This window comes from Plectropomus leopardus, chromosome 24, assembly GCF_008729295.1.
Source record: "Plectropomus leopardus isolate mb chromosome 24, YSFRI_Pleo_2.0, whole genome shotgun sequence".
NCBI lineage: Eukaryota > Metazoa > Chordata > Actinopteri > Perciformes > Serranidae > Plectropomus > Plectropomus leopardus.
In genome coordinates, this window is record NC_056486.1 from 12,767,587 (window position 1) to 12,787,593 (window position 20,007).

At 41.4% G+C, this 20,007-nt stretch overlaps 1 protein-coding gene across 2 annotated transcripts in view; it reads right to left on the minus strand.

Moving 5' to 3' along the window:
- mgat5 (alpha-1,6-mannosylglycoprotein 6-beta-N-acetylglucosaminyltransferase) overlaps positions 1–20,007 on the minus strand; it is a 101,094-nt gene that overhangs the window by 60,841 nt on the left and 20,246 nt on the right. For both annotated transcript variants that reach the window (XM_042512919.1, XM_042512918.1), the window contains exons 3-4: positions 17,952–18,116; positions 337–413 (exon numbers count right to left, since the gene is read on the minus strand). In XM_042512919.1, coding sequence (XP_042368853.1) covers positions 337–413; positions 17,952–18,116 — 242 coding nt within the window. The remainder of the gene's footprint in view (positions 1–336; positions 414–17,951; positions 18,117–20,007) is intronic.

Genomic DNA, 20,007 nt, shown 5'->3' on the forward strand with positions numbered 1-20,007 from the left:
TTTCAAGAGGCCCCTAAAAGTGAAATTAAACCTCTCTGAAGTCTAATATTCCCCACACATGGACCGTTATGCTGGTAATAAAATTAGATCATTGTTTATACTTGTGGTGTTTTTTTCGCTCTGCTCTTCCCCAGAAGAGTTTTTGCCAGTCAACCAAGTGTGGGCGTGTGATGCCATCTTTTCTGTTTATGTAGTTTGACTTTCTGTAGGCGGTGCTCTTTTTTCTCACTACCTATTTCTTCTTTTACTTATTTCAAAATGAACTATGATAGAAAAACAAGCACAGAGAGCGAGGTGGAGAGGCTGTCTTTATGTGTGTTTCGATGGGTGACTCACCTTGACCTTGCCCTCGCAGTGAGGGAAACCCTCCAATGGCGGCAGCTCGCACTTCTCCTGGGCTCCGTTTAGGAGGTCTGGAGGACGACAGAGAGAGAAGAGGAGAGAAAAATCAATAAGGTCATGTCAGTCGGCTGTCTGTGACTTTATCGGCATGGATGATCCTCCAACTGGAGACGATGTAGATGAAAACCTTCGCATTTTAAAAACACACTAACCAAGCTTTTCTAGTTGGCGAATTAAAGTGCTGAATAGTGACACCTTGTAGGAACTGATCGGCGACGTCTGATCGATTAGAGGAGAAATAACACTGCACCTGCACCAGTTTCAACCAGCTCACTACTTTTTAAAAAATAAAAATGAAAGGCAGTGGCTGCCGAAGTGACTTGTACAAAAGCATGCCATCCCATTTTTCTCAACAGGTTCTTTCTCTCAGCTGTGATGGGACAACTTCCTCATGTACTTCCTCTTGTAAATGAAAAGAGCCACACAAACACACGAAACAGGATAGGAGAAGAAACCCAATATGCCACCCAGGTGACAACCAACATGGCTGTGTGGTGAGTCTGAGGGGGAAGCGGCATTAGTTCCTCTAACAGCTACTGGATATTGGTTCCAAAAACAAAGAATAAAAAATTAGATGCTATAAAATTTCATGGAGGACAACTTTTTTTGCTCCATTGTCCATCGCAGGTTCACGATCCACACATGACAAACCTTACTGATACTGTTGACCTCTGACCTTTCATGTAGAGCCATGATCAGGCTAAAAACCAACATCTTGCACATCAAGACCAAATACCTGCAAAATTCATCATTTACCCGAGCCTGGGAACCAGACAAATCTGCAAGCTCAGGTTTCTTTTGCTCTGGCAGATGCATCTGATCCTCCTCCTGTTCAGACAGATTTCTAGCTGGCTCGGCGCGAGCGGGGCCGATCACAAGCATTTATCTAATAAAGGGGGGATTTTGATACGATGACTGATAGAAGAGTGTTACACCAGATTTGAAAAAGTCACTTGTCAGACATTTCGCTGCTCCGACTGGCTGCAATTGCCTCAAGTCTGAAGGTCATGTTTCTTTGCTCTGGCTGGTTGGAGACTACATTTCTTTGGCCTGATTGGTTGCAAGTCTATCCAACTTTGCAACCAGATGCATTTTGGTGTGCACCTGTTAATAACGCCCTCTGATAAATCAAAAACAACCTGAGAGGTTCAAGCTTACATTTACCCATCAGCCACAGTTGTACTGTGTGTTTAGTGCTAATTATCAGCTATTAAAAAGCAAATATGCTGAACAGAGATGGTAATCATTACACCTGCTAAACATTGACACATGAGCATGTTAGCATGCTGACACGTCTGTGGTGCAACCTCAGCTGGTCAGGCCCGTTGCTTCTCGACAGCTGTAGACCGCCCATTACTCTGTGGTCAGGGATGACTGTCAGCCAACAGGATCACCTTTGGCTCGCCAATGTGAATGCCATAACAACAGAAACCACAAAGAGCAGAGCGCCGGGGCCAGTCAAGGCCACATTGATGCAAACACAGGACGAAAAGTATTTAAGACTTTTTTAACTGTTCACTTTCTGCAATAAACAAAATGAATGCAACTGCAGCAGGGGAAGGAGTCACTACATCTTTTCTGCTTTGCTTTCAATATCCCAGGAAGCCAGTATCACTGTAGGATTAACATGCATGGCTTGCACGCAGGCTTCCCTTCCATATAATCACCTTTCTGAGATCACCATTCAGAGACGTTAACGTCATCGCCACTGACCTTTATAGCCAGAATATAAATAATGCATTATGGTAGGCTGTGCGGTGAATAGATAAAAGCTTCGAAGCAAACACCAGACTGATGTAATGAGTTTGTGGGTGGTGTTTTAGGACGAGGATGTGTGTGTTTATTGAGATTTGTGCGTGTGAAGCTAATCAGCGGCTCCAGAGCTGGGTCAGTCTTCTGTCGGGTTGGGCGGGGGGTGTAGGGTGGAGCAGGGGATCCTACATCATGCATTCAGTTTATTTACTGACAAGCTGCTGCAGTAAACAGATATTTTACTGGTGAACTTTTTTTTTCCTCGCTCCATCTTTCTGTGCAGCTCTATCGCCTGGATTAGTGTGAAAAACATATTTCTCTGACACCCGCTCCCTCAGCACCGTGTATCAGGAAGAATGAGAGATAAAAGAGAGGTGATGAAATGCCAGAGAGCACTACAACTAAAAGATGGAAAGCCACCAACACAAGTTTCCATTCACTGCTTCAGTCACCATGTAGGGAGGGAGAACGGGCTGTCGAGTTGATGTGTGGTTGTATCAGCGATATTGTGAGAATGACCCCCTTAAAACATAAATGTCTCGTCCCCCAGGCCTCTCTACACCTTTTTGCAACAACGTCTTTGTGTCAGTAAGCAATGAAGAGTGGAGAGTCAGAGCTGTTAACAGGATCAGTTTACAAGATATCTGATATTGTCAGCTTTAACTATCACAAGTGAATACACAGCAACATTGTCTACATAATGCAATTACACTGTAGTCACGTAGTCACACTGTAGTCACAACAACATATAATTTCAAATATAGTGATTAACTCTGAGAATAACTATTTAGCAACACTTCACTCAACAGGTGTGCAGTTTGACTACCGAGTATACTGGGTAAGTTCCACCCAATCATGGCTCAAATACTGTTTTATGTAAGTCTGTACAGTAAAATCAATCTAATAATAATAATCAATCTTTGAGTATTCACTGTTTCTGTAGTCAAACTATCATTCATATTAGCAAGGAAGAGGAAATGGCAGAAAAGTAGAACTACTCCCCAAACTTAGATTTTTATCAAACGCATGACAGTACACTGGATGCCAAAACTTCTCTGTTTCCATTTCTGTCCTAGCTGGGTCCAACAGCTGCTTTAGAGTTGCAGTAGAAAAGAAGTCAGAAACTCTTAAGAGAAGAGCTTCAGTAAGCCAAATAATGATCACTTTGAACCCAATAACAAGTGTTATATTTCTATTATTTTGTTTAAGTAGCTGACCAAACCCTGCTGTGGAATAATGTGATTTTAATCCTATGAGGTTCAAAAAGGAAAGAGGTGGGAGGCCAGTGAGCCAATTCTGAAGGAGTCAGCCAGTCACAAGATGAATACAATAAAGGCTTCTTATTGTTTCCAAAGGCAGCAGCAAACCGGAGGATTAAAGCTTTTCTTCTCAAGCACAAAAAGAAGCAGCTTCTCATTTTTATCCTGCCCTAACCGCCGCTTTCACAGGTGTTAAAGGAATACTTCTCTCCTCAAATGGAAATTTATATTTCAATAACTCACCCCGTGATCAGTGATTTTCTGAAGAAATGGGGTTTTTTCGTATGCCTCTGGTGAAAGACGAATCCAAAAGTGGAGGAAATTCTTGATGAACCGAAGTCATTGGGATCCACATTTAACAACAGCTAAATTATATCAAAACATCCGTTTACAAAGTCATATACAACTTGTGCTGTATAATCCAAGACTCAATTTTACAGTCACATGCTCAGAAAGTGATGATATAGTTGAGGTTGTTAAAAGCGGACTCATGTGACTTCAATTCATCAAGAAGGTTTTGGATTCTTCATGAACTGTGGAGGCATGCGTGATAAACGAAGTTTTCAACATGAATTGAGTGCTTATTATACAATCGGTCATTTGGGGGGGGGGGGAGTATTCCTTTCGACAAGTTGTTATTTCGATGTGTCAGATACATATTTAATCGACATTTGGGTAAATATAAGTATTGAACTGAGGTTGGTATCAACTTGGATTAGAGAGATATTTCAAGTGCTTGTAGCCTTGTCTCGTGCTTTCACTGTCAAATCCTTTATTCTTTCATGTTGTGGTGTTCTTGTCCCATCAAATTGAATTTGGCTTTATCTTTTTCCTTTAAATATTTTTTTTGGGCTTATTGCCTTTATTAGATAAGACAGCTTAAGCATGAAAAGGGGGAGAGAGAGGCAAGGAAGTAGCCTTTGTTCATGGGGTGCCCACTCCACCAATTGAGCTATTGGGCACCTCGAATTTGTATTTATTGTCTTTGTGCCCTCAATTTCTGTACTGCCGCCTTAAGAAACCTGACTTGTGATTTGTCGTTCGGTAAAGCGGCTGTCTTGTGCAGCATGCAAGAGCCATGAGCACAGAGTGAGTTACCACTATCTCATCCCTCAGACGCCCAGTCATCCAGTCAGTCCACCCAACAACCGACTGGGCAGCCTGTCATTCATTCTGTCATTCGGCCAGTCGGCCGGCGAGCGCCAAAGCCACCAGGCAAATCTTCTCCTTGCTTTAATCAAGCAGAAGAAGCTGCTGCCAAGGAGCAGCTAAATATAGCTCCCTTCATAATCAAACTCAGCAGAGGTGGTGCTGTTTCAAAGGGAGACCATTTCTTGTCGTTCACCTCCACTGAAACACGGATGGATATCAATCCAGCCAAAACCCTTCACCTGCCTGTCCCACTTCATATCCATGTACATAGACAAAGTCCAATCACAAGCTGCTGTGAGTTTAAGCTGAAGGAGCTGTTGTTGAGGTAACACCCTCCGTATTTGCTGTCAAACATACACTATGGTCATGAATAGTGCGATGAGAGGTGTGACTGATGCACTGAAGCGATGGTGCAAGGCAAAGAGCCAAGAACCAAACCACACCTCTGTGGCGCAAACACAAGGACAAAGAAACCAAGGCAGAGGAACAAAAACAGAACATGGAGCTAAAAAGACAAACCTTCTTCAAACAGCTCACAGAACGTTTTGACAATCAAATGAAAGCAGACACACAAGGTTAATTCGTAACAGATGAAAGCAAGCCACCACCACAAGGTATAATGATATAAATACAGACATATAAAAGTGAAAATAATGAGCTAAAAGACGCATTAAGAAGTGATCTAAAGTGAACCGTACAGAGAACCAGAGGTACAAAAACAGATGAGATCATTCAAAGAGACTCGCAGCACTGAGGTCACCATTAGCAAGTTCCTAGCACACAGTGTTGGCCATCTGATAGCCCTTAAATATAGTATCATCACTGAACAATAACACACTTTACACACAGGCTTATTTTCCCCTCTCCCTCCCTATGTGTGTATGTCCAAGTCCATGAGGTAATGTGAAATTTGACAACTCCAGAACTGGATTGAGGACATCTGGTTTATGTTATTCTTTCTCTTGTGTACTTCTTCCTCTCTCTCTTTTTCCCCATCTCTCTCTCTTTCGCGCTCTCATTGATTTCATTCTCAGGCAAAGTAAAAACCTTCCCTCAAACAACAGGAGATCTGCCAAAGGCCTAGCTTTAATGACACAGTTTGGTCAGCATATACCAAATAAGTGTGAAATTCATTGGCGTACAAAAGCAGGATTGCGGGAGTTTTGTGACAATTATGCTGGAACAACGCAGTCTTCTGCAGAAAAACATCCCGGCAGTGAACAAACGTCATTTAAAGTAAACGATGTGTTTCTGCAGAGCTGAAGGCTTAAAAAATATATATATAAATAAAAAAAAGGGGTGAAAAGTGCAGCTCTCCTCATCTCTATGTCCTCTGATCCACTGGCTTAGAAACACTAATTTTAGATGCACTTTGCAAGAAGACGCAGAGGTATCAGTGTGTGAGTTTGTGTGCGTTTAGCGTGTGTGTGCGAATCTCTGCAGCAGCTCATCAATTAGACAGTAGGCAGGCTGGCTGATGGACGACGTCCTCTCAGCTACAGAGCGTCAACAGCTGTGCAGGTGGAGACGAGTTGGGGTCTGTATCAAGAAGCAGCCTCTGCTTCGCCTGACTCTCTTGGGTTACAGCCTCACTGAGTCTGTAACTGCTGTCACAAAGATGTTGTGACTCAGTTCACTTTCCACATTCTGTGCTATTTTCCATGGTGACATTTTGGTGCTTTTTTTGTAACATAAGGATCAAACTCTTATGAATAAAAAGAGTTCAAAGTAAATCTGTTCCTACTAACAAAGCAGAGTGAGAAAGTGTCTCAAACAGAATCTGTTAGCAATATTTTATAACTACAGAGGGGATGTAAACAGGAAGCATAAAGTCAACATGTTGTCAGGGACTTTTTTTGTGTGTTTTTCTTTACATCTTAGCACTATTAAAAGCATGTAGAGTAAGCTATTAGAACTTCAAGTTTACAGTGTACCAGTAGATATACAGACAATTATCACTGGATTACTGTGATACTGAAGAAAAGTTAAAAATGTGGTGATTCTCAGGCAAATTGTGGAGTTACAAGAAGAGCCCCTTTTCTAGATTTAAGTCAGAAATCTGAGTTAAAGGAGCAGTATGCAGATTGCAACCAACCAGTTAATACTTCTCCTGGTTAGATTGCCTTCAGTATTTCGGGAGCCAAATTATCCACAGAGGTCTCTTCCTCTACAAAACAAACAGACAAGGTGTTTTTGACCAGTAAAGGCAATGAGTAAAGCCGATTGAAAATAGATAAAAGGTTAGAATTCCTTCAGTGTTCATTGTTCGGGAGGTTTTAATCAAGAGCTAAATCATCCGTAGAGGTCTCTTTCTCTCCAAAACAAACGGATTAGGTGATTTAATGCTGTAAAAATACTGAATAAAGCAATTTCATGTTAAAAAAATGTGTGTTTTTCAGACACTGCTCTTCACGGAGGGGTTGCTAACTATATTTGCTGACCCATGCCCTTTAAAACTAATTCTCAGTAACTTTTCCGTCAGTTTGATCACAACATCTGAGGGGAGGAGAGGAGAACATGAAAAAGCTCAAGAAGAGAAGAGCATATTGTACGTCATCATATATGAGAGGGACAGGAGATAAAATGAAGTCATCAAATTTAAACTCAACCTCCTCTCAACTAACAAAACACGGCTCAGCTGTCTCTCTTATATAACATGAGTGTGAGTCGTTTCACTGTACACGTCAAATGAAACCTCCAAAACACTCATCTAGGTCCTGCCACCTGAAGGCACACAGCAGGGGCTTTCCAGTGTGAGGGGCACGTGTTTGGAGCTGGTCATAACACATGTCTCGCACTGTCTCTGGTCCACACAAGTGTTCCACAGTGAAGTCCTTGAGGCAAAAATCAACTCCCCCCCCCATGTAAAACCCCTACTCTCAAGCCCACGTTGAATTTCCTCTCTCCTCCTTCCTTTGCTGCAAGAGCACAGCGCCTGGCTGTAATCAATCCCTCTTTTGTGCTCGGGCAATCTGATCGGCCCACTGTTCTCTCCAAAAATATCCAGGAGAAAGATTCGGATTTTGCACCGAGAGCGACGTGAGGACACAACGCAGCCAAAAAGCCTTGATTAACTCTCATCACTGCAGAGCTATGACTAACGTTCCACTGTTGTTTTGGCCAAATGGGGGAAATCTGATGGGTTTAGGCTGTGGGACACTGAGTTGTTGTTGATGAGAGGGACTTTAAATGAAACCAAGAATCATCTCTGGAATAAAAACAGCTACACACAGGTTTCATGGTAAAATTCCATCTCCCGTGAAAGGCTTAAATTATGAAAACATGTTCAGTCACCTGCCAGACATGTGCATTTCCTGTAAACACTGAAGTAAGCGCTTTAACTCAAAGGCACTACAGTGGAGTGCTGTCATAAGCCAAACAGCTTGAGAGCCACAAAACTAAAAGTCTCTCACGATCAGTTTTTAGCTCCCTATGAAGTGTGAATGAATGTATGAGCTTACATCACATGTATGAACGAGTGTTTGAGATTACACACTTGCTTGTCACTTGATGCAAATGCATCTTTGCATTCAGTTCGAGTGTGCCTGCATCTGCTGCTTGATCCCAGGATTTAGATCCTGCTACTCCTGCCTCAAGGAAAATTAGCTGAATGAATGTAAGATGTGGATTTTGTATATTATGTGCACATGTGTGAGTGTGTGCATGTGGATTCATAAAAGAAAAATGCCTGGGGAAAGGGTTGATATTTGGTAAAAGGAGGCAGTGCAGATTTTATTCCTTGAGGGCCAGGGCTGTTGCTTTAACCAGTGCAACAACAATGCTGGCGAGGAGGAAGAGGAGACAATGGAGGAAAGAAGATACAGAGGGAGATGGAGTGCAGCATACAAAGAGAAGCAGAGACATGCAGTATGCAGAGAGCAAAGAGAGCGAGAGAGGAGAGACAAAGAACACAATGAGAAAGAGTGCACAAGGGAAAGAACATAACATATCCTTATTTTCTTTGCTCTGGCTCTAATGTAAAACCCCTACTTTCCACGTCTTAAACACACCCCCAAATTACATTTCTCAAATTCCATGATCACTGGAGTCCTTACAAAACAGTCATTAAATTGAATTTTGAAAGGAGGGAAAACAAAAGACAGACGGAGTCCGTGATAAAGTGGGGTGCACGTGTCCCAGCCAATGGTGTGTCAGCCCCAGATGTTCCTCCCATCCCATCCCTGCCTCCTCAATCAGCCACAACCTCAAGAGGGACGAGTCTGCCTGTGGGGAAGGGGGAGGGAACGTGTGGACGTGGGGGTGACATATACTGTATATATACTTCTATGGAGTGGCTGCATTCAAATTGTGTACAAATGATTAGTGAAAAGCTTTCATTTCATTCTTGCTATGCTGCAGCTAGCTCAAGCCCTCAGTAGAAAACAGTGCCAGTGTCAATGCTGACAGTCTACATTTCATACTCAAAAGGAACAATAAGGAGCTTTGCCCGATGATAGAAAATACACAGATTCAAAATGACACCCTTTTATGTGACTGCAGGTAACATGGGTCTATTTTCTTTCTACCAAACTACACAACACAACCGTTTCACTGCACGAAAGAAAGCTTTTCTGCGTTTAATGCTGGCTGAACTGTCCCTTTCAGGGTACACAGAAAAAGGTAGAAACTTAGACATTTACCAGGGTTCCCACACATTTTCATGATGTTCATAATTTCTGTTTTTACAGTTTTGTTTTTCTATAAAAATCACCACATTTTTTACAGTAAAGAAAGACTCCAAAAATGTTTTAAAAAGAAGAAAAGAATATCCCCAAAACATGCCTTCCATACCTGTTTTCCCTTTTTTTTAATTAAAAAAGAAAAATTACGTATTGTATAATAATTGTCAAAAATTTTAGAGAGAAAAAATTAGCTTTTTTTAACAGCAAAGTGAAAAGAAGAAGAAAAAATTGTAAAGATTTTCAGGTTTTCTTTTAAAATCAGCTGCAAAATACATACAAATACAGGCATTTAAAGTCATATGCCAAAAGTGCTTAAAAAACGATTTGACATGCGCCTCGTGGGAAATATTCAAAATGAACATATAACACGTTGACGCATATTAAAGGTACGTAACGTCACAAGCAACAGAAAATCAATTCAGCATTATGTTACATAAAGGTAATCTAATTTATCACACACAATAAATTTCCATGATTTTTCCAAACTTTTTTATTAGCTCCATCACTTTTCCAGGCTTGGAAAAATGTGATTGCGAAATTCTATGACATTTCCAGGTTTTCCGTGACCGTGGGAACCCTTGCGTTTGAACAATCTAACAGAGTGATCGAGCACTGCACCTTCCTCCCTCAGTAGTCTCTAAAACACCTTAAATCCAAATACATGTGCTCATTGTCCAACAGAAGCTGCAATCAAACTGTTATATCTGGTATGAGCTGTACGAAGGAGAAGCAAAGTGCTGCAGTATATTGCTGCTGTATGTATTAAAATTCTCTCTCCGACATTTTTGGGAGTTCAAGAGAAGGTTTTCTTCATTTTTCTGGGATGAGTGTGATTGAAACATTAAAATGTGAAAGATAGTGTGTTACTTCATTATACTTCTAGCAAACTGTGTGACGATCCCACGATCCCTGTCAACAACGCCTCAGGAAGCACTCGCAGTCTCTACGCAGTGCCAGGCAGAAAACTTAATGAAAGCAAAGCTCTCTGCAGTTTCGTGCTGTTTGTTTACAACACTGCTATAAGAAGATCTGATGCACTCCATAGGGGAGGGATCTCTCAGGACTTGCAGTAGCACAGCACAAGATACAAGCCCATTTTCACACTTATGGATGGACTCCATATGCAAATGAAAACATGCACACACACTCTAACAGTCGTAGTCAAGATCATGTCTGTGCTTGTCGCCTGTTGGTCTGCAGAGGCTGCCTACTGTGTCACATCAAGAGCTCAAACAGGCAGGTAAGCACGGGATGTGGAGGCTGCGGAGCTGAGAAACACTTCCTCTCCTCATCATCTCCGCATCAAAAGGCATCGAGATTCAGATCTGCTCGCTCTCATTACAGGCTCATATTTGACTGCGCTTCAAACGAGATGCTGGATTTTCTGCATCACTGCAGATTTTAACACATTGTGTCACAGTGCTGTCATTTACATTAACACAAGCACTGGTGGGAAGCACAAGTGGTTTCAAGCTATGACAAGCTACACATATACCTAATACGATTAACACTGTAGGAAGTTAAACCTGAAAGATTTGCTTTAACTCAAGTGTTTCACTCTGATGTAATTCTCAACCTATAATTGATTAATTTCGTTCTTTTTTAATTTATTTATTAAGTGATTTTTAAAAATTTATATTTATTTATATATTTATTGATATTTGGGGATAGATTACGTATGTGTTCAGTCATTATACTGAGATTTTGTTCACAGTTTTTGTTTTTGTATGCACACATATAAACATGTACTGGTATGTGCATGCCCTTGTCTAAAATCAATAAAGACATTGTTGGGGGGAAAAAAGTTAGATCCGAAAATTAAAGCTATAAGAAAATGATTTCATGAAATCAAACCCCATTTTTGATACAATTTATGGTCACTGTAAATGTATTCGCATTTAGTGATTATCTCTCTATAAAGTAGATAGTATTGTTGGTTTATTAGTTACTGGCGGAGTCTGCCACTCCAAATTTACAAGGAATGCTGCATGTAAGTAATTCAGCGCATATGTCTCTAATTTAAACCAGCCTCATTTTAAACTGTTTACTCTCTTTACGATGTGTCAAGTCACCTGTAATGCAAATGTAACATTTCCAGCTGCGGCAGCTTTAAATTTAAAACATTCAACTGGTGAAACACAAGCTGGCTTTTATTTTGAAGCAGCCACAAAGAAAGCATCAAACTCATCAACCTGGGCCAGTCTAATCAACCAAGACTCAAAATCTAATACAATAATGTATACAAACAATTTTAGATTAAACTTTTTTTCCAGTAACTCTGTATTTACAGAAATTTAGTGCTACACAAATAACAACACAAAGTATAAATCAGCATTGCTACAAATAAAACGATTTCTGCTTTCATTTATGCTGCGTTGGAATTTAAACTGTAAGGTGATGAGTGTCAGGATTCATGCGGGTGTTGGAAAGTGTGTGGGAGCGGACACCATCTCTCAGCAACTTATTTGCACTGAGTGGGTTTGTGCGTACTTTATTAGTATTGATCTGTACGCTGAAGAAGTAAACAGGCATCCCTGAACATAATAGAGAGCACAGCTTCTGCCCTAAGAGAGATGTTTTTCAGGATCAAAATGGTGGTTGTTCATAGATTCAATTTTTCTGATTTTACAGGAAAACAGTCCTTGAGTGAAGCACTGAAATCAACCTTCTCGTCCTCCCTTAAGCTGCTGTGACGACATCAGCTGAATGTTTAAAACACAGTGCAGGGGAGCGATGAAATCATGATATAACCAGGACACGTGTAATCCCCACTAGAAACCCTGTCCTTGTCCTTTTCCTTTGTTGACATTGAGACCTTGAATCTCATCTTTCACTGTGAATGGCTAACAAAGATGCAAGCAGATCGATAGCAGGGAGAGACAAAGCAGTAAAGACGCCCAGAGCTGTAAAAGCGCAGGTCTCTGTTTACTGAAAAAAACGAACCGTGTCACAAAGACAGCACTCTACAAATCAGCCAAATGTCACTGGTGGTGTGGCCGAGCTGTAAGAAACACTGATAACTTTAAACACTCGCACGGGGTGGGGGAATATATCGTATCGTGGACAAAATGGACAAAGAGGGAAGCGAGGCCCAGTTATATGGCTGCAAATCACCACCTGACCATTCATTACATCTGTCTCTCTGCCTGGCTGTTTGTGTGTGTGTGTGTGTGTGTGTGTGTGTGTGTGTGTGTGTGTGTGGGAGGAGATTACATTTCCACGCCACGAGCCGGCCCACAGACGAAAACACTGCAAGGGAGGTTGATTAGCCACATCAGCAAGACATAGCAAGACAAGGCGTCACAGACTGCTGCTGGACCGAGTCCCATCTGCCTCCTGCTAAGCGGCAACAAGGCCAGATCGACTTGTTTTGCCTGGTGTCCTTGGCTAAACGCAACAAGGCCGAAGCTATTCCTGAGCAGAGACTCGCATCACAGCAAACAAAAACGTGCCAATGCAGGTTTTACTGCATGGAGTGCGGATGTAAAGCAATGAGAGCGGGCTGCATTTTTGAGAGATGACCAATCTCAAGAAAGTTTTGTTCCACAGCTGTTCACATCAGCAGCAGTAAGTAGCAAAGGGAAAATTGGACTCCAAAAGATGTCAACACAAGCCTCAGTTTGAAGCTTTATTGTAGACTTACTGATGAAATGGTGGACCAGTCTGCAATCTGGTGGCTAGATCCTAAGTCGGCCAAAACATATAAAACATCTGCAGCAACAAATAGATTTTCTAGCGCTATAAAGATATATATATATATACACTGTTGCACACTGCACACTGATGGTGCAGAGAGATAAAATGACTAAAATTGAGTTTCGCCTGCGCTGCATTCACAGACCCACAAAAACACCACAATTTAGAGAAAGGGCACAAAATGAACACAAACAAAGGGACACACACAAACACACACACACACACAAATTTAAAAAAAAAAAAAAAGTAGTTAAGTTTTAGTAATAGTAGTACTGTTTAGAGAGTGCTGTTGACGCGTATCTTATATGTCACACAAGAGGCCGACATTGCTGTGTATAACGTCACACCTCTTTTGATCCCGCAATGCTGGAACCAATTTAAAATCACACACTGGAGAGGAACGATGCTGCCGTCGTTTGGCTCTGTGAAAAAATGCAGAGGAGGCACGGAGATGGGATATACTAGCAGCTGCGCGATCTCTGTATGAAAAGGGCTAAAGATTCAGATTATGTGGGAAACACTGTATCAATGTATGCTTAACAACTTTTCCTGACAAAGAGATTTTTGCAAAATGCAATACCAGCACCGTAAGCAAATCATCAGAAGCTTGAACAGGAGTCCCTAAACATTTGGGGCATTCATTCATGTTTTTCTTTCAAAACAGCCTCAACCAAATTAGTGCGATGTGGGATTTCAGAGAGCTACAATGAGTCCCCTAACAGTTCAGATAATGTGATTTCTTTTTCAGTGCAGTATGTGTTTGTGGGTTTGTGTCACATAAAATTCAGCAAGTATTCTGGCGAATGAGCCATGGCTGCAAAATATATTGGTTTTGCTATCGTCATCTCGATGTCAACTTAAGTAATAAACCCATCGTCACATGTCTAGTGATAGTAAATGTACAGTGAAGGTTTTAGTTTGTCAATGAATAAACTACAGCTCTTCGAGACCAAAGTACTGAGCAGTCTGAGTCAACAGCTGAGTTAACTTTAACCCTCTGAAACCTGGAGCAACATCACTTTTCTTGTGCTGCTCTCAGATGCCTTTCACAAATATTTAAACCTTTGAAACATGAACCAAATCGCGCAATTTCTTTCAAAAACATGGGGAAAAAAAGGCAATGAGCAACTTGGGGAAAAAAAATATAAAGCCAGGCAAAAGCTAAATTTATAATTATCACAGTTAAATATTTAAAATTATACTTCACAATTATTATACATTTCTAAACACTTTTTACCAGGTTATTTCCTTTTTTATTTTTGTTTTTAAACATTTTTAATCAGATTTTTTGTGAAGTTATTTTCAGGTAATTTTCTGGCACACTTCACTAATTTCTTGCTAATTTTTCTTTTTTGTTGCTCATTGCCCATGTTTAGTTAGTTAATTTGCTCAGGTTTTAAAGGACTAATTGTAAATGCATATTGCATATTTTCCTCATGTCCATTCAATTTCAATTGAAATGGCTTTACTGGCACGATGTAACCCTGCACATATTTAAATGTACAAATGTTAACATTAATCACATCAATGAGATAACCTAAAAGACAAACACTCCTAAAAGTCAGAGGTCGGCTGGAACAAAACCAACAGCAAACAAAGCCAAACGAACAAAAACTCAATAGTGATAACAAGGTCCACGTGACTGTCACTGTCATGTCTTTCAGCACTAGTATTATCTGACATGTTGAACAACCGCTGTTTACCAAGATGGAAACATTTTTGAAATTTCCTGAATTCTTTTGGAGGCCTCAGTTGACCAACAAGACGAACATGTGTCAGAACAGTTACCTCGGTCAGGTAAGGGTGTGGAGAAAGCCTCCAAATGTCACAACTCTTAACTACAATAAGTGTGCTTCCATCACCAGTGGAAGCAAGATTCAATAAAAAGTCTTGGATGAAAAGGTGCATTAATTCACATTTTCTTTCCAATTTACTTGAAAATTTGTTTACTGAATAAAAGCCAGGAATGAACTATGAAGAGTGAAAAGATCCAGGTTTGGTCCCGAACGTGCCAGAGTCTTTGGCAAAGGAAATTTACACAATGGAGGTGCAAACAGTGCAGTCCCAGGGCTGCTGCTCAGCTCCATCTTGATAGAGGCCTCTCTGAAAGCCAGGCGTGTTCCCCTCACTGTCCAGATTCTTATCTCTGTAATTGCCTTCCAGTCAGGGAGGAGCAACAGAGGAGTTGGCAGTAGTGCTGCCTGCCACCCACTCCAAGACAGGAGACATGCTCCGATGGAGACTCTGAAGTGTTGGGCCCTTTAGTTTGTTGCCAAAGAGAGATGTAGTTGCCGCTTTGTCAGCTTGACCTGCATTCAGGATCCAAATGTTGTCTCTCAAGGGGGCTGCTGGAAGTTTTAAGTGAACTGCGGTTTTATTGACATGTGTCACAGGTCCAGGTAGTATCGCTAGGCAGCACGGGAGCTCGAGCCAAGATTGTCCAACAATGTGTTGAGATTAGTGTCTCATCTCTAGTGTCCACAATGGCAGGATTGAGACCAGACAGAGAACAGACTCTTGTACACACTGCCTGAGGAGACAGGAGGCTTGGCTGCCACAGTCACTGTCATTTTTAAAAGGACTCGATGCAATAATGCCCCTTTTCCATCAAAATTAGCACATGTATGCTGTTGGGGTTTTGTCCAGTTGGAAAGGGGCTTAAAAGTCTACGTTCTTAACCATTTTTATTTTTTATTGTTTAATTTTCATTAAATTTCATAAAACCTTATCTTATATTAGGGCTGTGATGATACAACATCACAGCAATATCACAGTTGTGTGACACTACATGGTGATGACGTTTTTTTTTTTTGTTTTTTTTTTACTGCAGTGAGGAAAAATCTGTATTGTCACGGCAATATCTCCCAATATTTTTTATTATTTTCATCCTTTCTTGTTGCTAGTAGACCAGAGCCATGTATAGAACTCTGCTGTAAGCCTGTCTGTTTTTTATAGGTATGTCATGTTTGATGTCTCAAATGCACCAGAATACAGGGATCGAAAACAGTAGAAAGCAGCCTGAAGGGCAGTGAAAATGTCACCATAGTTATTTCTTTTTTACATCAGTAACTTATTCATTCTTCTTCCAAACTCAATGCTGACTAATTTGGAGCAATGTTTGGGTGCTTGTATAAATGAGACAGAATTACTTTGTCATAGCATTTTGCAAGAAAAGTGGAAAAGATAATTGCGCCCACCCGGGTATCATGTTTCCATCACTGCCAATCGAGCTGGAGTTGATAAATACCTGTGACTAATGCAGAGTCATTTGTCTCAGGGGTGAAAGCCAATAATGACCTTTCCCACAACAGAAAAAAAGTCAGACATTAGTGGTCATTAGTTTGTTTTTGTCCGGTGAGAGAGGTACTACAGTTTTATGGAGTCCAAAGCTGCATATAACCAAAAATATTCAGTTCACTATTAGCAGTTAGTTTTTCTCAAACGTTTACCTCAGGACAAGAGAAAAGCACTTTGAGGATCCAAAGAGAAAGAAGACTCGAAACAAGGAAGACTCTGCACTAGGTGTTGCAGATTCTGTGAAAGGATGTGGCATAAGTGGTTTGTCATTGATGGAAAAAAGATTAAATGCAAGGAAGTCAGATTCTCATTCTGAGTCATCACATCGGAGTGCGGTCTATGACGTCAATTGTCGTGATAATGATCATTTTCGTGTGATGCTCATGTCTATTAATCTGGAACCTCAACGTCTTAAGAGAGAGAAAGTTACAGAAGAGACATCTTGATAAGAGATGGCAGCGCAGCAGCTGTCATTAGGACTAGATCTGTTCAAATGTGACTTTGCACAACTCAATCAGCATAATCCAATTCTACATATATTGCCTCTGAGCACAGATTTCACATTCCTACTGTTTAATGCTGCGCAAACAACTGAGAGCAAGTCCCAGGATCCCAGAAAAACCAACACCTCGCTCTCTCAACCGGGCTGAATCCATCATCTGAAAGCTGGCAGGAAAATCAATGAAAACTAATAAAAGGGTCATGCAGCGTGAACGGAGGCCTTATTTGAATTATGTCCAAGGATGCGGTCTGGTCCTATAAATGTGCCTGGTGTGCACTACGCAATATACTGGCCGTGTTTAGCTGCTTGTATGCCTCGGGAATGTTATTAACTATGGGAATTTTTTTTAATGAAACAAGGGTCGTAGAAAAAAAACCCCACAATCAGCTTATCCTCATTTCTTTAATTGGCCTCAGCTACTATATTCTTACTGTGTATTCATAGCCTGAACAACAGGGGCTCTCTGGAAAAAGAAACTTGCTCATACATGAGTCACAGTTCATGCGAATAATGACTTTCTGAACTTATTCTGAGAGGATGAGCCTGGAGAGAGTTTTCTCTTAAAGCTCCAATCCTTTGGGATGAGAGTCTTTATTGAAGATGTGCACAAATCCAGACTTAAGACAAATCCTTCCAGCTTTCCTTCTCGAACCACTTCCCCACAACATGCACACAAACCAGACTACTCAAAAGCAAAGCAAACTAGAAATACCGGCACACGGTCGTATGCCTCCACACACCAGTCAAGTTGCACTTACAGTTTATATCGAGTTTACGACGCTTCACACACGTCTTCCCCCCCGACAGCACAGAGGATCTATACAATCAGCACAGTTTTAAGGTGGGAACACAAGGTTCTTCAGTTACGGCAAAAAATATGTTTTATGAGGTCATCGTGACCTTGAACTTTGACCCCCAACACAATATTTGTGTTGAATTTGAAGAAATTCCCTTAAGTTGCTCTTGAAGATATCACGTTTACAAAAATGAGATAAACGAAGCCAGTGAGCTTAACCTTTGACCTATGGCCACCAAAATCTAATTAGTTCATGCTTGAGTCCAATTGGATCTTTGTGCTAAATTCAAATAAACTGCCTCAAGGCGTTCTTGAGATACTGCAGATGGAAAGACGGACAACGCAAAAACATAATTCTATTATAATGCTATAATGCTATTGCCAATGCGGAGGCATAAAAATGGAAAACATACCTGCCACATTCACTTTCTCTGAGTTGGTACCGCTGGGCGTGGCCGTGCTGGTGCCGTTGGTCAGGTTGCCCCCCGTGCCGTTGTAGATGTTTTCCACCTTGGACTCCAGCTTGCCGAGCCTCAGCATGATGTTATCCAGCAGCACTGCAAGCGTTTTCTTCAAATCTGGAAGTAAGAATGTGAATCAGATTATTGGGGTGGTTGTGAAATGTATTATTTCCCCACCAGAAACTGGAATGAATAAAACCTGTCAGGTGCACTGCTGAGACAGAATCACCCAAATTCAGCATGAAATTCAGCATAAAAATCAATACAGCTGTAAAAGAATTTTTCACTACTAACAGTGAATACGTGCTAGCCCACACTCAACTGCCGTGTGGACTTTTTATCTCCTACTACAAGTCTTTGGATTTCTTTGAGGCTCATTTAAATGTAAAACTGGAGCTGCGGCGACTTTCTAAATGACCTTGCTGTTTAATTTGGGTCTTTGCATTTCTGTGGCCGTGAGCATTTATCTGCATAGGACAGAGCTATTGCTAGATTGCCTTAACTAGATTGCCTTGCCATGCCTTAACATACAAAATGTTAAGGCCCTTACTGCTTGTTCAATACTTTAACTGGCAGCAATTGCAATGACATTTGCAGGGAAATGTTAAGTTATTTTGAGCTGCTCTAAGTAGAACAACACATATTATGTTATCAACAACATGTCTGCAGCAAAGAGCTCTGTCATCATTATCAAACTCATATCTATCATCAATGCATTGGCTTTTGCGTGTGCAGACACAATCCAATGTGCACCAAGCGTGCCTTGCTGGGATGATGATAATTGCAGCTTGTCTATCACATACGAGCGCCACATTTTCCCTCACCGTGCAGCATTTGACATGCCAGTTTTCATCACGTCAGAAAGATTGGCAAGGGCACAACGAGGCCTGGCAGAGCACACCAGCCTGATTCGTGTGAAGAGAAAACGCCGTCTGATTTGGACGAGCCGTGCGCTGGGAGGAGCAGATGCACGGAGCAGTGAGAGCGGGAAGAAAGCAAATGGAAAGCTTTGGAGCTGGCAGCCTTGCCAAGCAATTGGGCTGAGCATAATTAGAAAAAAAGGGGTGAGCCCGGAGTTAATGCCCCCCTCTGTTTACCTCTGGCACGTACTGTACATCGGCCGGTGCCCACTGACTCCAGGCTGTACATCAGAGAGCCTCTAGGCCTGTTTAATATCTCAGCTCGGAGCTAATGTCAACATGCTTTATGATAGGAAAAACAATAAATCATTTGCTCTTAGCTTGCATTTACAATCAGGAGAAGAAGTGCAGAGAGAAATAAGAGCGAAAAAAACTGTAAAAACGTGTATATATCTGTAGAACAAATAGTTATTTGTTCTCAGGTTTTACAAAGATTAAATGTGAGGCTTTGAGTCAGAGACCTTCATTAGCCAGTGTGTTCAAAAAGCATTCACGGGACTGTGAATAATGCTTCGACTTGTCCTTCTGCACACTAATGCTGCTGCCAGGTAACCAGATGAGTAACAGCACACCTAGGGACACATTTCTGCCTGTCTCAATATTTCTTAGCAAGGTGATGCAGTTGCAAAACAAATCCTGGAGCGGCACACACAGCGAACTTCACTTTGTTTTTAATAATAGTGTCATATAAGATAACAATCTGGATGCACAATGACTGGGGATTTTTCATTAAGCCACTGGAACCGTAAGCCCAGAACATTCATCAGTGACTTCTATTGTTTATTGTCATCCACTTCGGCCCAGCTCATCAGAGGTTTGTGTATCCTACCAACGTAATATAACAAAGAGCAGGAGGAGGACACAATGTGACCTTCCACCCCAGAGAGGACAGAGAGGATTAGACCAATATAAGCCTTATTCTCTTGACTTCTGGTGCTGGCCCGGCGGAGCAGGCCGAGGCAGAGACTACAACGGTGATATGTCTCCACGCCACAAAAGAAATCCACAATAGCTGCTGAACTGTGTGGCAACGAGACATGGTGTCAGGTGGCTTGTCACATAATGCTGCACGGCTCGGTTTCAGGAAA